This window comes from Protopterus annectens, chromosome 5.part1, assembly GCF_019279795.1.
Source record: "Protopterus annectens isolate FY-2018-M chromosome 5.part1, PAN1.0, whole genome shotgun sequence".
NCBI lineage: Eukaryota > Metazoa > Chordata > Ceratodontiformes > Protopteridae > Protopterus > Protopterus annectens.
In genome coordinates, this window is record NC_056736.1 from 290,523,076 (window position 1) to 290,542,223 (window position 19,148).

Genomic DNA, 19,148 nt, shown 5'->3' on the forward strand with positions numbered 1-19,148 from the left:
AGTCTAGAGGAGAAGGTTAACACCTGCATTACACCTCAAGCAACTCATAGCCCTTCAAAACCCACACCAGCAACACCCACACACAGCAACACTAAACCCACATATGCGGAGGCCCTTAACATTAAACTGCTCAAGCAACAAGGACCTCCGAAGCCAAAACTCAAACAAACACCAGTCATAACCAAAGTGACACATATCTCACAACACCAGTGTGCCACCCAACAACAGCCCGTAAGGCAAGACGATGTATGCAACACTTTAGTCATAGGTGACACTCTATTCAGGCACACTGATGTCCCACTCACCAGGCTGAACAAGGAGAAAATTAGTCAGCTGCCTGTCGGGTGCCAGGATCCGCCACATAACACATGCACTCAAGTCACTCCACAACAAGTACAAATACGACTCTGTCATTGTCCATGCTGGAGTGAATGACGTGAGACGTACCTCCCTGGACTACATGAAAAGAGACATGGAAGAGCTCTTGGATCATGTGACTCAGACAGGTATGACCCAAGCCCTCAGTAGCATCCTGCCTTCTCCCAGAATTATACCACAGTATAAGGACAAAATGATTGACTTCAACAATTGGCTAAGCTTCTGGTGTCATTCAAAGGGGATCCAGTATTTGTATGCCTGGGAAGACATGATCGACAAACCACAATGCTTTGCCAGAGATGGTCTGCACCTCTCACCCCTAGGATTTGGGTTACTGGCTAAAGCTCTTGCCACCCCTATAGTGCCTTTTTTAGACAAGGTTCAAAGGATAAAACCACCACCGTAACGGATACAAGCATGCAAAATCTGAAGGTAATGCTACTCGATGCTAGAAGTCTAAACCTCAAAAGGCACTTTTTCGAGGCACTCCTAAAACTGGAGAACATCGATATCTGTGCAGTAACTGAAACCTGGTTCAAGACTTCAGAGAGCACCCTTGCAATACCAGGCTACAATTCTTACCACACTTTTCGGCCACAAAACCAAAACACTAAAGGTGGAGGAGTGTCCACATTCACCAAGGATATTCACACCTCCAGGCTAGTTGCCCAACACAATGCATCTGAAATTCTCCAGGTGCAACTAACACTAGGTAAGACTGCAATCCAAATTGTAGCTTGCTACAGATCCCCCACCATGCCCCAAGATTCTCACTACACCTTTTGTAAACATACTGGAAAATATTAAGATACAACCAAACACCCTAATACTGGGGATTTCAACTACCCTGCCATTAATTGGGAAAACTACTCTGGTACCAACTCCTTTTCCCAACGGTTCTTGGAATTCATAAATTCCAATGTCCTGTATTAACTAATCCATTGTCCCACCAGGGGCTCCAATATCCTAGACCTGGTCATTACCAACATGGGAGATAGATGCTCCACACCAGTGGTCACCCCCTCATTGGTCAGGTCTGACCATAAGCAAAGCACCTTTGACATCCACATCCCACCCCCACCTCCCAGTAAGGAAACCTCTTTAAAAAACTTCTCCAAAGCCAACTTCATGCTACTGAAGTCAGAAGTGACAAACTACACAACACCCACGCAGACGGGATCTGGAAGTTCAACAGCAGAATCCTACACTAAGGCACTGTATGAGCATATCCACTCGTGCATGAATCGTGCCATCCCAAATAGAACTAAGATGCCCTTCTCCAAAAAAAGGAAGCCAGTTTGGTGGTCCCCTGCTATAAACAAACTATACAACAGAAGGAAGAAACTGTTGCAGAAAAGAGGAAAATCCCAGGATGCAAAAAACTCCCTCACCAGCCTCAGTAAGAAGCTGAGATCCCTCATAAAATCCTCAAAAGCTAGTTACGAAAATAAAATTGCCAAAGATTACAAAGACAACCACAAGGCATTCTATAGTTATGTCAAGAATCTAAATGGCAATGCTCAGATCTGCTCTGAGCTACAACAGAATGGCATTAAATATACTGATCCCAAGGATATTGCCAATATACTGGCAGATCGATTTAATGCCAACTTCACCCCCTAAAGGGCCCATCTCCATACCAAAAGATTGCCAAATTCCGATAATCACAGCCACACAGGTAGAAACTACACTCTCCAAAGCTAAGAATACAGCATCCATGGGACCAGATGACATCCCAGGCTGTGAACTCCATGAACTACAAAATGAACTGGCACCTCACCTAAGTGTCATGTTTAATCATAGCCTCACCTCAGGCTTTGTGCCCACTGAGTGGCGCACGGCTACAGTTATCCCGCTCCACAAGGGAGGATCCACCTTGGTTCCCGGGTACTACCATCCCATCAGTCTGACAAGCCTGATCTGCAAGGGCATGGGTCGCATTATCATGGAACTTATAAACAAAGATATTGGCAACCTTCAAACACAACTGGACCCCACCCAGTTTGGGTTTGTGAAGGACCGATCTTGTCTCCTGAATCTGATTGACTTCTTCGAATCAGTCTCCAGAGCTGTGGACAAGGGTAAGGTGGTCCACACAGCCTATCTGGACCTTGCCAAGGCCATCAACACCATCCCCCACTCTGGAATCCTAGATAAACTTACTAAGCTGGGCATAAATCCCTACGTCACTCTATGGGTTGCCAAATGGCTTACTGACAGAACCCAAACTGTAAAAGTAGCCAACTCCAAATCCAGCTCCAGACAAGTCACAAGTGGAGTACCTCAGGGTTCAGTCCTGGGACCACTCTTGTTTGGCATCTACTTCTGTGAAGTACAGGCCAACACTAAGGGACTCTGGCTAACAAAGTTCGCAGATGACTGCAAACTGGGAGCCATTATTGAATCCACAAATGATGTGGATATTCTACAAAAGGGCCTTACAGAAACAGATGCCTGGTGCCAGAGCCATGGGCTCAAGCTTAATGCCAAGAAATGTATAGTTATCCCCTTTGGAAAAAAACATGTACCCATGAATTACCACATAGGTGGCAGGACACTAAACATTGAAAGTGTGATGCGAGACTTAGGGACACAGGTGGACAGTGGTCTCACTTTCGATGACCACATCGCCACAACAGTCAGGAAATCCTTCTGTGTGGTACACCTCATCACTAAGGGCTTTTCATCCAGAAAAAGAGGTCATTGTCCCACTGTACTCATCCCTCATTAGACCCATTATAGAATATAATGCCCCGTTTGGTATGTACCTCACAAGACATCTGCAACAGCAGGAAAGGCCACAGAAATACCTCACTAAAAGAATCACAGGCCTAAAGCAGGTGCCATATGCTGACTGTCTAAAAAAACTCCAGCTATACTCTGTGGAATATTGTCTACTCAGAGGCAATCTCTGCTTAACATACAAGGCCATGTCAAACCCTGAGCTGCTGGACATGCTCCACGTAAAGAAATCCCAATCCCTCAGAGCCACACGCTCCAGGGATCTAAACCTTGCCATCACAATGAACAAAACATGCTGGAGAGGGATAGGTTCCTGACCCAGAGACTCCCCATACTCTGGAATAGACTGCCCATACATGTCAAGCAGAGCACCTCATTGGCCCTCTTCAAAAGGAACCTTGATGATTGGATGGGAGATAGGAAATTCACCCCGGGGATCATGTCAGTCTCCCTGCTAGACAGGGGGTCCAGAGAAGTAAATATTGTGGGAAGAAATATCCAGGAAATTGTTATGTCTAGGCTTGCATAGGCCCTAGGGCCGATAGCCTAGTACCAACCTATGCCCTTGTTAATGACCCTGGTGACATTTTCAAAGAAATCCACCAGGCTTAACAAGGGGGATCTGCCCTTGATGAAGCTGAATTGGGTCGGATCCAGGGTTTGGAGGTCACCTATGTCTTTATTTATGAGGTCCATAATGATACATTCTATAGCCTTACAGATGAAGCTGGTCAGACTTATGGGTGTATAATTCAACAGGTCTGTTGCTAAGCCACCTTTGTGGAGGGGAATAACTGTTGCTGTTCTCCATTCCGCAGAAACAAAGCCTGTGGCTAGGCTATGATTGAATAGGGTACTTAATGGTGATGCTAGTTTTTTAGTTTTAGTTTATTTAGAAGTCAACCTGGGATGCTATCTGGTCCCATAGAAGGTGTGTTTTTTTGCACTAGACAAGGCTTTAATGACCTGCTGTTTGGGTATGTGGGGTAGGGGAATTTGAGGGCAAGGTTTGTGATACGTTTGGAGAGGATATGACATTTTCACCAAATCTGTCCGCTAGCAGGTTTGCTATCTCTGCGGGATCAGTGTGTGTGACGCTGTTGGTCACTATTTCGGCACATGCTTGGGTCCTACCTTTTAAGCTTCATACATAACTGTAAAATGCCTTATGGTTATCTTTGGCTGTGATTGCTAAGTTTTTCTCAAAGTTGCCTTTAGAGGATTTGACATGTCTTATTTGCCTGTTGAGGCTGAGGAGGGTGCTTTTCCATTCTTGGGGCCTTACCTTGGTTTTCTTAGCAGATTTTTGCATTTGTTGTATAGTTTGGTGCTGGATAGCCACCAGGGCAGGTTATTTTTACTTGGAGTTCTAGCTTTGATTCTCTCTGGAACAGCCAAGTCTATGCACTTATGAAAGTGACTGTACACGTCTTTAGTGTAAGCTTTGGTGTAGTTACCACTTCCAGCTGGGGTTGTGGGGTGGAATGCATTTACACCTTCCCCTAGGAGGGTATAGTTTGCCTTGGTGAAGTTTTTTAGTCTGACTTTGCCCTTTGTGCGTTCCTGATTTGTGGTCAGATTGAATTAGTGAGGGTCCGACAGTTGTGATGGTGCATCTGTTTGTCATGTTAGTTAGGACCAGATCTGGCATGTTTGTTCCTCTTGTAGGGGTTTGAACAATTTGTTCCAGGGCATTTGAGTTAACGAAGTCAAGGAACTTTTGCACTAATGAGTTAGGGCTAGAGTGAGATTCCCTGTTGATGGTGGGATAATTGAAATCCCCCATGACCAGAGTGTTTGGTAATATTTGGATTGACTCCAGTTTGGCCAAGTAGTCTGTGTGTGTCATGATCCATGGGGGGGATCTGTAACTAGCTATGACTTGAATGGGGGTCTTACCCACAGTAATCTGAACTTGGAGTAACTCCAAGAGGTTGTCCAGTCTAACTAGTTTGGGAGTGAATTTATCTCTAATATAGATAAACACCCCCTCCTTTGGTTCTCATACATTCATTCTGTGGTCTGAAGGTGTAGAAGGCATTGTAGCCTTGCAAGGCCGGGATAATCTCTGAGATCTTGAACCAGGTTTCTGTGACTGAACAGACATCTACATCCTCCAGTGATAGAAATGCTTTCAGCGTGTGCTGTTTTAGGTTCATAGATGTTTGCTAGGCTAGCGACCACAAGGGCCTTTTCATGCGTAGCCATGAATCCCAAATCTCTAACAAGTTCTGATACCCTTGATAAGTGTAAGCATGGGCCTGGGAGATGAACCATTTACAGGTTTCCCATCCAGTTGTCCAAGTTGCAGTTGAATTGGATTAGAGAGGAAGTCTGTTTCACATGGATGGGGAGCCTGTTCCATAGACAGGGTAGTCTCTGTGATGCATACCTATCTCTCCAGCAGGTCCTGTTTATATCACAGGCAAGGTTTACGTCTTTAGAATGGGTAATTCTGGAGTTGTTTACTTTGTGGATGTGCAGGAGGTCCATCAAATTTGGGGTCTGACAATGCCCTGTATGCCAGACATACATCTCCCGCAGGAGAGATTCGTGCAGGAGTGGGTGTGACGCGGATGATTGATGAGCGAACCTGCATATGAAATGAGGCCTCATTGACATGCCATTCATATTCTGCGCGAATCCACCTCTGCATATTCACTTCTCATTTTAGTAAGAAAAGCAATTTTAAACGGTCTAAAAGTAACGTTAGATTTTATTGCAGTGAGTATGTACTTAAAATGCATAACACTTTTCACATGTAATGTGGTTGACTTTAGACCTTTCTGTGTGGTTTGTGGCAGTATCAGTGTCTTGTAACTAAATATCATATTGACATTTGGTATCCTTTTTTGTGCAAAATTTTGATGCTTTACTGTAAAAATTGTAAGTTTAATGAGAAGAAAGGGGTGAGCTTGTTTGGTGGAGGACAAATTATTTTTGTAGAGTAAGTTGTGCTCTTAGCTTCCAGCATTTGTCAGTCTGCTGCACCATGGGAATTTGTCATTTGGGCAACATATTGCATTAATCTGTGCAGTCGTTAGGTATTGATCAAAACAACACTCCTGTGACAGTTGACCATCTGTGTAAGATGGAGAAACCTTGGAACTTAGTGTGCAGAGGGTAGTGGTCACCATCACATTGAAGGATGACAAAGCATCCCCCTTGAAAGTACATTAAATTTATGAAGTTTGAAACCCCAACCTCAACCCCAATGAATTGAAGTTTTTGTCTGTGACCTTTTTATTGAAATTCAAGGCATAGATATTGAGACACAGCATGGTCAATTATTGACATATAGAGGTCTTCTAACAGAAACACGGTGGTCTCGGTAGCTTAACAGCTGACCCTTAAAGATGCAGTTTGATGCTGATACAGGAGCACAATTACAGCCAAGTGCAAAGCAACATTTTAAGTATATAATTATAATATAATAAATATAATTAACAGTAGACATTTATTAGAAATGAGCAACCTGGTTCTGACAGCATAATTACAATACATAATTTGTATTACTGTTGCAGACAGTCCGCTTGAATATTCAGTACTTAACTGTGTCATCAAACACCACAGGCGGGGTTTGGGCAGTGCTTCCTACTGTGCATCTGGTGAGCCAGTAAAGTAAAATATCTCCCCTTATTTTGTTATGACTAGAAGTTTTCACATCGGCAATTTTGTTTTTGAGACCTTCCCTAAAAAAGGCACTATGGGGGAGGCAAGAGCCTTTTCCAGTGGCTGAAAGCCTAGTGGTGCCAGGTGCAAACCATCTCTGGAAAAGCAGCAAGGTTGGTCAACCATGTCATCCCAGGTTGCTTGTTTTTTTTTGCTTGATTTTACTATTTACTGCACTTTTTATTGTGTTCTGCTTATTTAATAGTGTATTTTAATACTGTAAACTAAATTGCACAATTTGTACTGTATTTGTCTGCCTTAAATCATATTTTGTTGCCGTTTTCACTTTTTGCAAAGCTTTTTTTGCTATTTTCCATTTGCAATGCAATTGCTGCCACTTTTCACTGTTTGCAAAACTACTGTTATTGCTTTGTTCCATTTCCCGCCAAGCAATGTTTTTTAAATAACTGATTTGTTTGCTGTTTAAAACATCCTTTAGTATCTCCTTGCTGTTTTTCTGCTGTTTAAAACATTTATTAGTGTCTCACTGCTGTGTTTTTTTTTTTTTTTGCTGTGTAAATCATTTTTTAGTGTTTCCTGACTAAATTAATGAATGAATGTAGCTAGTAGCTGTAGCATAGTCCAGATACAGGTTTGCTGCATCTTGGCTTGTCTGTAGTAGCTGTTGTATTCTGAGCACATTTTCCAAGCCATCTTTGATTTGAAGGGGCCTTCTACACAATAGTGAGAGGAGTGTGCTGATTGGAACCTGTCTGGTGAAGGGTGATTCGTCTAGGGCTGGTCGGTTTTTGCTTGTTTGCACATAAAGTAGCACTACCCACTGCCGTGCAATTGTGAAATATAGCCGGACAGATAATTTCAACAATTTTGCCTTAGATACAAGCTGTAGTACATTAGTGTAGTTCTCATCTTTAGTACATTTTTGTCTAATAAGTATTATTAGTGAGCTGTTACCTATTAAACCACTTGCAAAAAACCCCGTCAGAAATAACCATCTACAGAGCACCCCCTTTGTGATAAGTTATTCAAACCTAGTTTTATGGACAGTTGGACTACCTATGTCTCTCCTGCCAGCCTTGTTGATTTGGGTCTCCTGAGGCAATGTAGCAACTGCCTCATGTACACTTACAACTATCTACTAATAACTCACTCTAGTATAGAGTGTGAGAGATGTAACTACACCAAAAATCTTGAATCCCTGCTCTTTCATACCAGAAATGGCAACACTGAAGAAGTTGCCAACTCACCCACCACTACTCATGCGCTTAGTACCACCACTACTTATACACACAGTACGCTGCAATACATAAATCAACATATTCAGAGGTTCTCTCAAAAAATTACCTAGAATGATGCCACAGTATAAAAAAAATGATCAATTTCAATAATTGGCTTAGTTTTTGGTGTCATTCAAAAGGGATCCAGCAGCTACAATTAACTCTCTTGCCTTTTTAGGAATTCTCCCACCTTGCTTAAACAGGATTATGCCTTAAATCTGTTCTCTATTCCTCCAAAAAGCTTTGCAGAAATAAAATATAAATAAAAGATAAAAAGACACTAAGTGATAAATTTGAGAACTTCACCCTCATCTGAAATATTCTAGCCTTCTCTGACAAGTTCTATGTATTGCCCATACCACTCAATTGTACAAGTTTTTTTCTGCCTCATATTTTCAGTGTGTTCTCCCTAATATCTGTCCCATTCTGGCAAATAGCTGAGGATTGGAGTCATAAAATAATGACAAATATTTGAGTTTAAGACTCCACATCCTTCGGAAAATTCATGCTAATGCAAACCTATTATTTTATCAACTTCCTAAGTTTGTAAGAGCAATTTTTAGCATCTGTCCCTCCATCATTCTAGGCTTTGTCCAGATTTTCTGCTCTAAGAGTTTGAGAGGTATGGTACTGCCCCATTCCTCTTCTAATAAAGACGTTGGCATTATTGTATCCTCGTACCCCACATAGTCAGACTGAGCTGATGTGGGTGGGGTCTCTGTGAGTGACATGCCAAGTGGCTGTGATGTCATATACAAATGATGGATGATTGATTGACGTGCAGCTTTTGCTCCTGTTTTGGTCCTTTACCCCCCACCCCACCTTCCATATTTAGACTTTGTGTAGATTTCTTGTGCTAAGAGGTTCAGAGGTGTGTACTCCATCTGAAATAACAACACTGAATATTATTCGGGCGGAGACACATAGGACCCAGACTCCACATCAGCACAAAGAAGTTATCAGTCACCTAAGTACCTCTCAACTGTCCTAGTTTTTGCAGAATGTCTAGACTTTTGCCTTATATTTCTGGTCCAACCCTCATAAATTTTGGTGGTTTTCTGGCAAATCACTGATGATTAAAGTCACTAAATAACTCATTTGAGTTTCAGGCTTCATCCATCCAGAAAATGCATGATAATGCAAAACCTAAGTTTATAAGAGCAATATTTAAAAATCTGTCCATATTTTTTGGGACTTTGTTCCCGCATTATTTTTGTCTCTGTCCAGATTTTATACTAAAAGGTTGAGAGGTATAATCTCTTAAGTTTTATTTCTCACTCACTCCAGTTCTCCTGAGTTTAAAGTCCTTCAATCCACAGCTAATAAAGCATAATGGACAACGTCTTAACATAAGATTCACGAACAAAGCCAAATATAAGAATTGGGAGAGGTCTCAAATCAAAGGCTAATGCCTAATTAGTCTTTTGTACTAGTTGTTAGAATAAGCTTGTTTAACTCACCTAAAGTTATCCTGCACTGGTGTGATGAATACCTAATGAATATTCATGAGGTTGGTGTGGACATTCTCTGAATGTTCATTAGATAGTGGGCAGATTTGGGGTGGGCCTTGCTACTTAGCATTCATGTGGAGTACTAGGATACACTAAAGCCAAGAAGTAAACACCAATAAAGTTAAAATGGGTACAGTATTTTACTACTTAGTCGAAGGGTTGCCAGAATCCTGCTGCTGTTTTCTATAGTAAGTTTTAGAAATTTAATTAGCGCAAAAGTAAATAAATTAACCATAATCAATCCACAGGGTCATCAATTGCAGGCATGTACTTTTGTTTTTGTTATAGTGGGGGTTGTTGTGGAGTCTCCATCTTAGCCACTTCTGCCATGTGGTCTTGAATAAAGAATTTCCAGAAAGGTTACTTACAACTTGGTACACCCACACAACATTTAGTAAAACATTTCTATGCAATAATACCCATTTATACATTTATTATCTGCATCTGGCTGGTAAATCCCATAATACATATATTAGGTTTATTGTAGCAGCCAGCTTTTTTTTTAAAACATTAACCAAACATAATTTATCTTGTACCAAGCACCAACCAATTAGTGAACCAAACATGATTTACCCTACATTAAGCACCAGCTAAGTAGACCCGACACTTGTCTACACACACACACACACACACACACACACACACACACACACACACACACACACACACACGGACACGCACACACACACACACTCTTTCTCCCTCTTTGATAATCAACAAAACCTGCTTAATTTGCACTAAAGCATCAACTGATTAGCAACTTTTTTTAATACAGGCAATTTGGAAAACACAATTTATCTTACAAAAAGTGTGTAAGAATTAACCAAACATTCACCTTGTAGTAAGCAGTTGGAAGTCGAAGTAATTCCCATTATTTGCAGATGCTGTTGAACTCTTTTCAGGAATACTGTGATTCTAATTCATCAACGTGTCTTTGCTGCTTACTTCTCCATTGCTTCTCCTGTTCATTCCTAGGCAGCACTGCTTTTTCTATCCTTCTGCTCTGTCCTGCTGTGCTGTTGGAGAGATCTTGCCTGGCTATTTATGGCGTTTTAAACCTTTCCTGATCCTAACTTCCTTCCTGCCTCCTCTCCCCCCTTCTTTCCCCATCTCCTGCATGCTGTTTTTCACCTCGATACTGTAGCTGTGACCACAGTTCTTTGACACACTTCCATCATATGATTCGAGGAACTAAAACTGCTTCTGCATTTATGATTCTTTAACGAGAAACAGATGTTGCCTGATGTAAGACCCCCACCCTCTACCAGAGAGCAGATAGATGAGTTTTAATAAAATTTATTTATTGATTTTTTTTACTGAAAATCTGACATTGCACAGGACCCATTTTCAGAGGGGGCCTGGGGAGAAAGGCTTCAATGTACAAACAGTAGTAAAGTGATACTAACATTTGAAAGGCAATAATATAGAATAGTCTTGACAACATTTTGCAAAAGAGGAAGAACTTTATTTCATGCCTGATAAATTGTATAGACAGCCATACTCTTGCTATTTTCAACTGAAAGCAACATGTCTTACAAGAGGTATAGCAGGGAAAGAGCCAGAGCTGAAAAATAGCAAAAGGAGGGAAGAGAGTGTTAGAGTACTGGTAGGAGGAGGATATGGGGGCTGGTGATTAGGGTAGAGGTTGAAGAAGAGTGATGTGCTTATCTAGTGCAGTACAATTGCAGAGTCAGGAATTGAGTGAGTGAGACTTTCTGTAGTTTGACTTTAGGAAGTCGTCCTTTCAATGGCACTTTCTATGCGTACATTGCAAAACCACAAGATTCAGAAATAGCTTCTTTCCACTAACCATCAGGTTAATGAACTCTAGGAACAGTACCCTTCACACTGGACATTAAGGCAGTAATCCAAAAATTCTGAAAAAGTCTCTACAGTGCAATAAAGCTAATAACCTAGTAATGAGTGACAATCTGTTAAATCAGTGCAATAATGCAAATATTTATTATTGTTGTGTTTGTTGTCTGTCTATAGAATTTTGTGTATTATCGTCATGTTAGATGTAGTCTATGTTTTGTATGCACATTGAGTCCGAAGAAACGTAATTTCATTCGGTTCACTCTTGTGTGAATTGAAGTGACAAAGTTTACTTTGAATGTCTTACTTTTATGGAGATATAGAGTTCCAGGTTTTTGACACTTGATGAGAGTAGAGGGAACAGTCTGCATAGTTATTAGGTTTTGATATATGTAGAAAGTATTTGTCAGAAGAACGCAAGCTTCTGAGTGGGTTGTGTAGTTGTACAAGTTTGGCTAGCGATGAACAGTGGTGAGTTGGGTGGTTGTACAAGTTTGGCTGGTGATGAATAGTCAATTGGTTTGTCTATAAGATTGTGGATAATAGGTATTTGGAATCTTGAGAGTTAGTGAGGTAGTTCAAGCCACTAGAGGTCTTTGAGGGCCAACTGGTGATGTAATCTATGGGGAGGTTGGCTACAAATGTTATGACCTTGTAGCACTGCTCAAGTTGTTTAGTTGAATTAGTTGGATGTTTGGCAGTTTTGGTGCTGAGCAGAGGAGAGTAGGTAGTAGGGGAGTAGTGGCGATATGACATGTTGTTGCGTTATATAAATAGGATTTTGCCCTATAGCGTGTGCTTAGTTTTTGGTGTGTTTTTTCACTATGATGAATGTGGTATTCAGACTTTGTTTTCATCTATGTAAACTGCTAGGTTTGGTTTGTGTGACAAGTTCTACTTTGGTATTTTTGGAAGCGATAATAAGGAAGGATGCTTTCTTTACTGTTAGGTGTTTGGGAGTGAGGAGAATTAGTTTTGTTAGAGCTTAGGAGAAGCTGGGAGGCAGTCAACCAGTTTTCTGTAAAAGTGAAGGATTACTGGGTCAGTTTTTGTAGGTAATCAAGGTTGTTTGTTGAGCAGATGATGGTAGAATCATCTGCTTACTGTACTAAGGTAGCATTCTTACTAGCCAGATCAAGCTCATTAACAAAGATGCTGGACAAGATGAATCCCACTATGTTTTTTACACTTGACTGAGGAAATGGAGGGAATAATTTGCAGATAAAATGTATACAATAAAATTCAGCTGTGGCAGTATGTGTATGTCCCTGAATTAAGTCAGACTGTCTGGAATGAAGCATAACATCTTGTTAAGCAAAAAAAAAAAGTTCCATTCTTAAGATATATGAATTCAACATTAACAGCAAGCAGCCATTACAGAAATTAGATTTTACTGGCAAAAACACGAGGGGGGAAATGGCCATTTGACATGTAGTTATACTTCCTTCTAAACATTTAAATTTGTGCATCTGGACTTTAAAGTTGTATAGTTTGCAGTCTTATTCTGTTTTCAGAAGTAGCTGCCTGTAGTCTTATGAACTATTAACACAGCTGTCATGATCTTTATCACTTCATTTCCTCTGAACAAAAAGTGATAAAGAGAAGGTAATTACCCGTAATAAAGATTTATATGTGTGTCTCTCTCAAATATGTTACTAAAGACTGAAAAATACAGAGCTTTCTGAACATTGACTTTTTCTTTTGGCTTTTCCCATTAGAGGTCGCCACAGTGGATCATCTGTTTCCATTTCTTCCTGTCCTCTGCATCTTGCTCTGTCACACCAGCCACCTGCATGTCCTCTCACCACATCCATAAACCTTATCTTAGGCCTTCCTCTTTTCCTCTTACCTGGCAGCTTCATCCTTAGCATCCTTTTCCCAATATACCTAGCATCCTTTTCCCAATATACCCAGCATCCCTCCTCAGCACATGTCCAAACCAACGCAATCTCTCCTCTCTAGCTTTGTCTCCAAACCGTTTAACCTGGGTTGACCCTCTAATATACTTATTCCTAATCCTGTCTACCCTCGTCACACCAAGTGCAAATCTTAACATCTTTAACTCTGCCACATCCAGCTCTGACTCCTGCTTTTTTGTCAATGTCACTGTCTCCAACCCATATAACAGCTTGCCTCACTACCCTCTTGTAGACCTTCCCTTTCACTCTGACTGGTACTCGTCTGTCACAAATCACTCCTGACACTCTTCTTCACCCACTCCACCCTGTCTGTACTCTCTTCTTCACCTCTCTTCCAAACTAGCCATTACTCTGAACTGTTGATCCCAAGTATTTAAACTCATCCACCTTCACCAACTCTACTCCCTGCATTCTCACAATTCCTCTATCCTCTCTCATTCACACATGTGTATTCTGTCTTAGTCCTGCTGACCTTCATTCCTCTCCTCTCCAGGGACATTGAAAAGTGAAATTATCTTTCAAATAGGTTTATCATTTTCAAAGGTAGGTTTCAGATTTCCAAAGGTAATTGTCCGAGATCATATAATATTGTGTCAGAGAAGACAAAAAAACTGAAATAGGAGGAGAGAAAATAGTATGGTACTTTTCTTTGCAATGTGTAACATACAGCATAGTTAATGTTTATTTTATTTTATTTATTTTATTTTACATTTGTTGACCGGGCTGGTCCAACTGGATTTATGTCCATTTTCAGCAGAGGCCCGGGGAGAAAAAGCTCCACGTGCAAGCATTTGTAATATCAGGTAAAAACATTAGACATGGTTATAATATATATGTCAAAATCATTAGATATTAAAAGGCAGAAGTTGAGAAAAATAGTGAGTGTATTTTGTTAGGAGTTTCTAGAGCTAGAGAAAGTAAAAAAGAAAAAATGTAAAGAAATTTTTATAGTACCTAGAAACCTGAGGAAAGGTAGTTATTTACAGCAGAAAAGTTGAGAGTACCAAGGTAATCTAGTCAGGGTTGCTACAGGGGCAGAGCCAGTGGGTTTTGAGGTGTGTTTTGAGTTGGGATTTGAAGCAGGGAAGAGAGGAGATTGCTATGAGATTGTGAGGAAGAGTATTCCACGTTTTTCCTACTGTGTTAGAGAACAAGGATTTGCCAGCTGAGTTATTGGGTTTACTAGTTGATATAAGTAGTTTGTCGGAGGAGCAAAGGCTTTTAAGATTGCAGTATGGAGTGATAAGTGATGTGAGAATGGGTGTGTTTATGGGTTTGTAAAGGATTTTGTGGGTAAGGAGATCTGTTGAAATAGAATTTGGTTTTGTTGCTCTAGCCATCATAGTTGCCTTAAGTTTTGGCAGTGGTGAGTTCTAAAAGTAGAATTAGTGGCAAATCTGGCAATATTGTTGTAGGCAGCAGACAGTTTGCTGAGGTTAGCTTTGGACACTGAAGTGTAGATGGGAGAGGCGTACAGGAGAGTGGAGATAAGATGGGTCTGGGCAATGGAAGTTCTGGCATGTGGAGTTAGGAATGGTTTAATTCTATAGAGGGAGCCTAGTTTTCTGTTAACTAATTTTATAGTATTGTTGATGTGTGTGTCAAAGGTCAGATTGTTGTCTATTTCAACTCCGAGAAGTTTGGTAGATGGATCGGGTGATATGTTTGTGCCATTAGTTGACGTGACACAGAAATTCAATGGAGAGGATTTTCGGGTTGGTGAAGAGAGTAATAATTTGTTTTTTTTGGGGTTCAAAATTAAGCATCGTTTGAGGAACCAAAATTCTACGGTTTCAAAAGTCTTTTGGGTGAGAGAGTGCAGTACAGAGGGGGATGAGGCAGAACAGATTAAAGTGGAATCATCTGCATATTGTATACAGGTGGCAGGAGAAATATGAGTATGGAGATCATTAATGAAAATTGAAAAGAGGAGAGGGCCAAGAATTGAGCCCTGGGGAACTCCTAGAGTAATGGGGAGGTGGTTGGATAAGTTATTTTGCCACCTCACTGCCTGTTTTCTGTTGTCCAGGTAAGAGTGGAAACATTTAATTGAGCTTGTGTCAAGTGCAAATGATATAAGTAAGTTTAACAAGATTTCGTGATTGACCATATCAAAGGCTTTGGATAGGTCAATAAATATAGCAGAGCTAAGGGTATTATTGTTCCTATTTTTATTGATGCAGTCTGTGAAGGAGAGGTGGGCAGAGGTGGTTCTATGGTAGGGTCTAAAACCATGTTGACAGTTAGCTAGCAGATTGTTAGTTAACAGGTGTTTCAGAAGTTGCTTTTGGACACATTTTTCCATGATTTTAGCAAGAGGAGAGAGCAAGGCTATGGGTCGGTAGTTAGAGAGTTCAGTTGATTTTCCTCCTTTATGAAGGGGAATAACATGAGATATTTTCCAGAGAGAAGGAATGTAGCCTTCCTCAATGGTTCTGTTAATCAGGATGGAGATGGGATAGGTCAGTGCATTAGCAGCAACTTTTAGATACATAGCGGGTAGATGGTCTGCAGATGGAGAGGATGGTTTAAGTTTATGTAGCAGAGAACGAATTAGTGCAGAGGGAACACGTTGAAGTTGAAATGTGGGAATGGAAGTGTTAGAGGAGGAGGAAAGACTGGAAATATCAGGGGAGAGTTGATTGGAAAGAGACTGGACAGTTTCAGTAAAGAAGGTGTTAAAGGCATTGGCAGTGTGTTTGGGGTTATATTGGGAGGTGCCTGCTGGGCTTGGAGTGTCCGATTGGCCAGGCTTCATGAGATTATTTATTCCTGCCCAGAACTTTTGTGGGTTATGCAGGTTAGCCTGTTGCAAATGGCAGTAGTAGTTTCTTTTATCCAGAAATACTGCTTTTTTTGTAATGTTTCTTATTTGTTTAAAGTTGAGATGGTCTGTGGGATCTTGTTGCAATGTAACTCTAACAAGCATACTAAGGAAATTGAAACCATTGTTTGTATTATACATCAATTTGTACCTTTAGTGTGAGAGAGATGCTGAAGGTAGGTATAAAGGGGAAATTCAGAAGTGCTATATTTTTGCTTGCTGATTGTATGTTGACATTAGAGGATGTGTAGAGGTAGTTGTCTGAAATATTGACGCTGTTTGCAGCTTTTGGAGAAAATGTGTTTGAAGTTTAATTCTAGGAAATCAGTGGTTATGCTGTTTGGGGAAAGGAGTAGAGGAGCACCTAGGATTACCCAAAGTAGAGGGGAGAAAGAAATAGCTTGGGTTGAAGGTATTTAGCATAATAGAAGAGCTATATAACTGGAAGGAATTTAGGGATACATTGGGGGGAGGATGAGTCATTGTTTAGGGAGGAGGGTGGACTTGAATCATAGTTTAGTGCTCTCTCGAATTATATATATATATATATATATATATATATATATATATATATATGTGTGTGTGTGTGTGTATATATATATATATATATCTATAATACTTGTCCATGTGTCTGTATATACATGTGTATCATTTCCAAATATGCCATGGGCCTCCATTGTAGGAGGTTTAAAAGTGAAAACTCTAGCTAAACTGTTTTTTTTTTCTTGCAGTTTCTACTGCATGATTTCTCTGTCATCTTTTTATTTATTGTTTTCAATGTTAGTTGGGATATTTTCTGGACACCTTACTGCTTATAGACCTTGGGCTAAATTTGAAGCCTTGTGTTTAAGAATAGCAAGACAATCCACTTGTGTTGTACTGATAAGGTCTCTAAAAAGGCTGAGATATGCTTGTCCATTTTATGCGTGTCTGATTTACCAATTCCCATAGAACATAGAGAATGCATATCTAAGAGTAAAGATCTCCTTGATGTTTGATTTGCTTCCATAAATTGAGTCGGGCCAGAAACTACTGCCTAAACTTAGTGTTGCAGCATTTTTCTGAGAGATAATGCATGAGTTTTGAATAACTCTGAAGGGAATTTAGCGAGGCAACATACAAAAGTAGTTGTATATCACAGAAACCATTGCACAGAAGGCTTGTATTTGAAACAATGTTGTATACAGCTTTAATAGTGGAAAATAAAATGGTGTCGGTAATGCAGGCCTGATATAGTCTTTTACTCTATTGATATAGTGTCTGATTTGTAGTTCTTAAATGTGGTGTGGTAATGAGCCCTCATTAATATGCTTGGCACACAATGCAAATGATATGCCGAGGTCATTTGCAGAAATATATAGGCACATGTAAAGATGTGGTATAAATTGTCTCGATGACTGATGTGGAACATTGTCATCTATCAGAGAGATGTCATGATTAGTGCAGTATTAGGTAACACAGTAAAGCATACCTTCCAACCTATTATTGCAAGAAATCTTGACAAATCCTAAAATGATGGGATAACGGACCAAAAATAGGAACAGATTTTAAACATTGCTCTTACAAACTTGGTAACTTGGTAGAATAACAGGATTTGTGTTGGCATGCATGTTTTGAGTGGTATGATGTCTGAAACACAAATGTATGTCATTATTTAGTGATTTAAATCCTCGGCGATTTGCCAGAAAACCACAAATTGTATGAGGAACAAACCAAAAGACATGAGGCAAAAAATATGGTCGTTCTGTGAAAATGTGGACAGCTGAGACTACTGTGTTATTTTTGTGACATAGCTCATCCATACAGAGTTAGGGGGTATTAGGGATATCGGTATTGATGTTAGTGACATTCTAACTTAGTATTACATAGCAAGCAGTAAAGTATTGCTGTATTTTACTGGCCCATAAGAAAGCCGCAGCGTACACTTGCCTCTCCATAATTTGGTACACGAGTCACATGTGGCACACAATTTAACTCCACGTTAGATAGGAACATGCGGCATATGCTGAGCTTTCCTGACACTATGACTGCTTTCAAGGTTCATGAATCACAGACATTCAAGGTGGATGTATGCTAAATATTAGGTGCTAATACTTGGTGCAAGATATGAGTTCTGCAAATTGTTTGCTGGAAACTATGCTTGTAACTACTTTGTAGATCTAAGAGATACCATTTCTAAAAACTGTTGCGGGATGAATTAGTTTGTAAAGCTTTTTGGCTGAATTTAGGCAACACTCCAATATTTACTCTTGTGCCTATCAATTTCACATGACTTTCTGTCACTACACACCTGTTTATTTTATTTTATTTTTTTGTCTGACAGATTGCAGGTCAGAGGTTAGCTGACCAGATTCCTATGATCATACTTCATTTCGTTCTCAGAGAATTTGCATATAACCTGCACTTGTCAATGCTGCAACTTCTACAAGACAGGGAGAGGATGAGCGAATATCTGAAGGAAGAAACGAACATTGCTCGTGAGAGAAAAGAACTAAGAGATCGAGTGCAACGGCTCACACAAGCACGTCATCGTCTGGCTAACTTTTGCTGACATAAGGATATAGCTTTCAGCTAAGATGTCTAAGCTGCTGAGAGAGCAAATGTTAAAATGTTAGTTTAAGTTTTGGAGTACTGTTACCAAATTTTTTGGATTACTCTCTGTATTTCATTGCATAAAAAATGTTTAGCCTAAATCTGTTGTTAGGTAATCCGTATGTAGGGAAGGGTTGCAGGTGTCATTGCCCCTTATTAAAAGTATCCATTTAAATGTTTGCGTATTTCATCACAATGCTTAGCAATATTAAATCTCTCCTTGTATTTAAAAATCTCTTCATTTGTATGGCAACACATGAACGTGCTGCTGACATGTTGGTGTGATGGTGCAATTCTAGCACAGTTTAAGTACCGTACTTGCATCTTGTACAAACAACTGTTAATGTTGGGAAACCATCAGAAGTGAGTCAGTTCCAAGGAGCAGATAAACTGGTGTTACTCAGATTTTTCCAGCAAACATATGTGCAAAATACCTTTCAAAATTGTAAACAAATAA

General features: G+C 40.2%; 1 protein-coding gene across 1 annotated transcript in view; it reads left to right on the plus strand.

Moving 5' to 3' along the window:
• Positions 1-18,924, plus strand: part of LOC122803382 (interferon-induced GTP-binding protein Mx3-like) — a 1,250,224-nt gene extending 1,231,300 nt beyond the window's left edge. Inside the window, exon 17 of the mRNA XM_044072962.1 lies at positions 18,423-18,924. Coding sequence (XP_043928897.1) covers positions 18,423-18,650 — 228 coding nt within the window. The 3' untranslated portion in view covers positions 18,651-18,924. The remainder of the gene's footprint in view (positions 1-18,422) is intronic.
• The last annotated feature ends 224 nt before the right edge of the window (positions 18,925-19,148 follow it).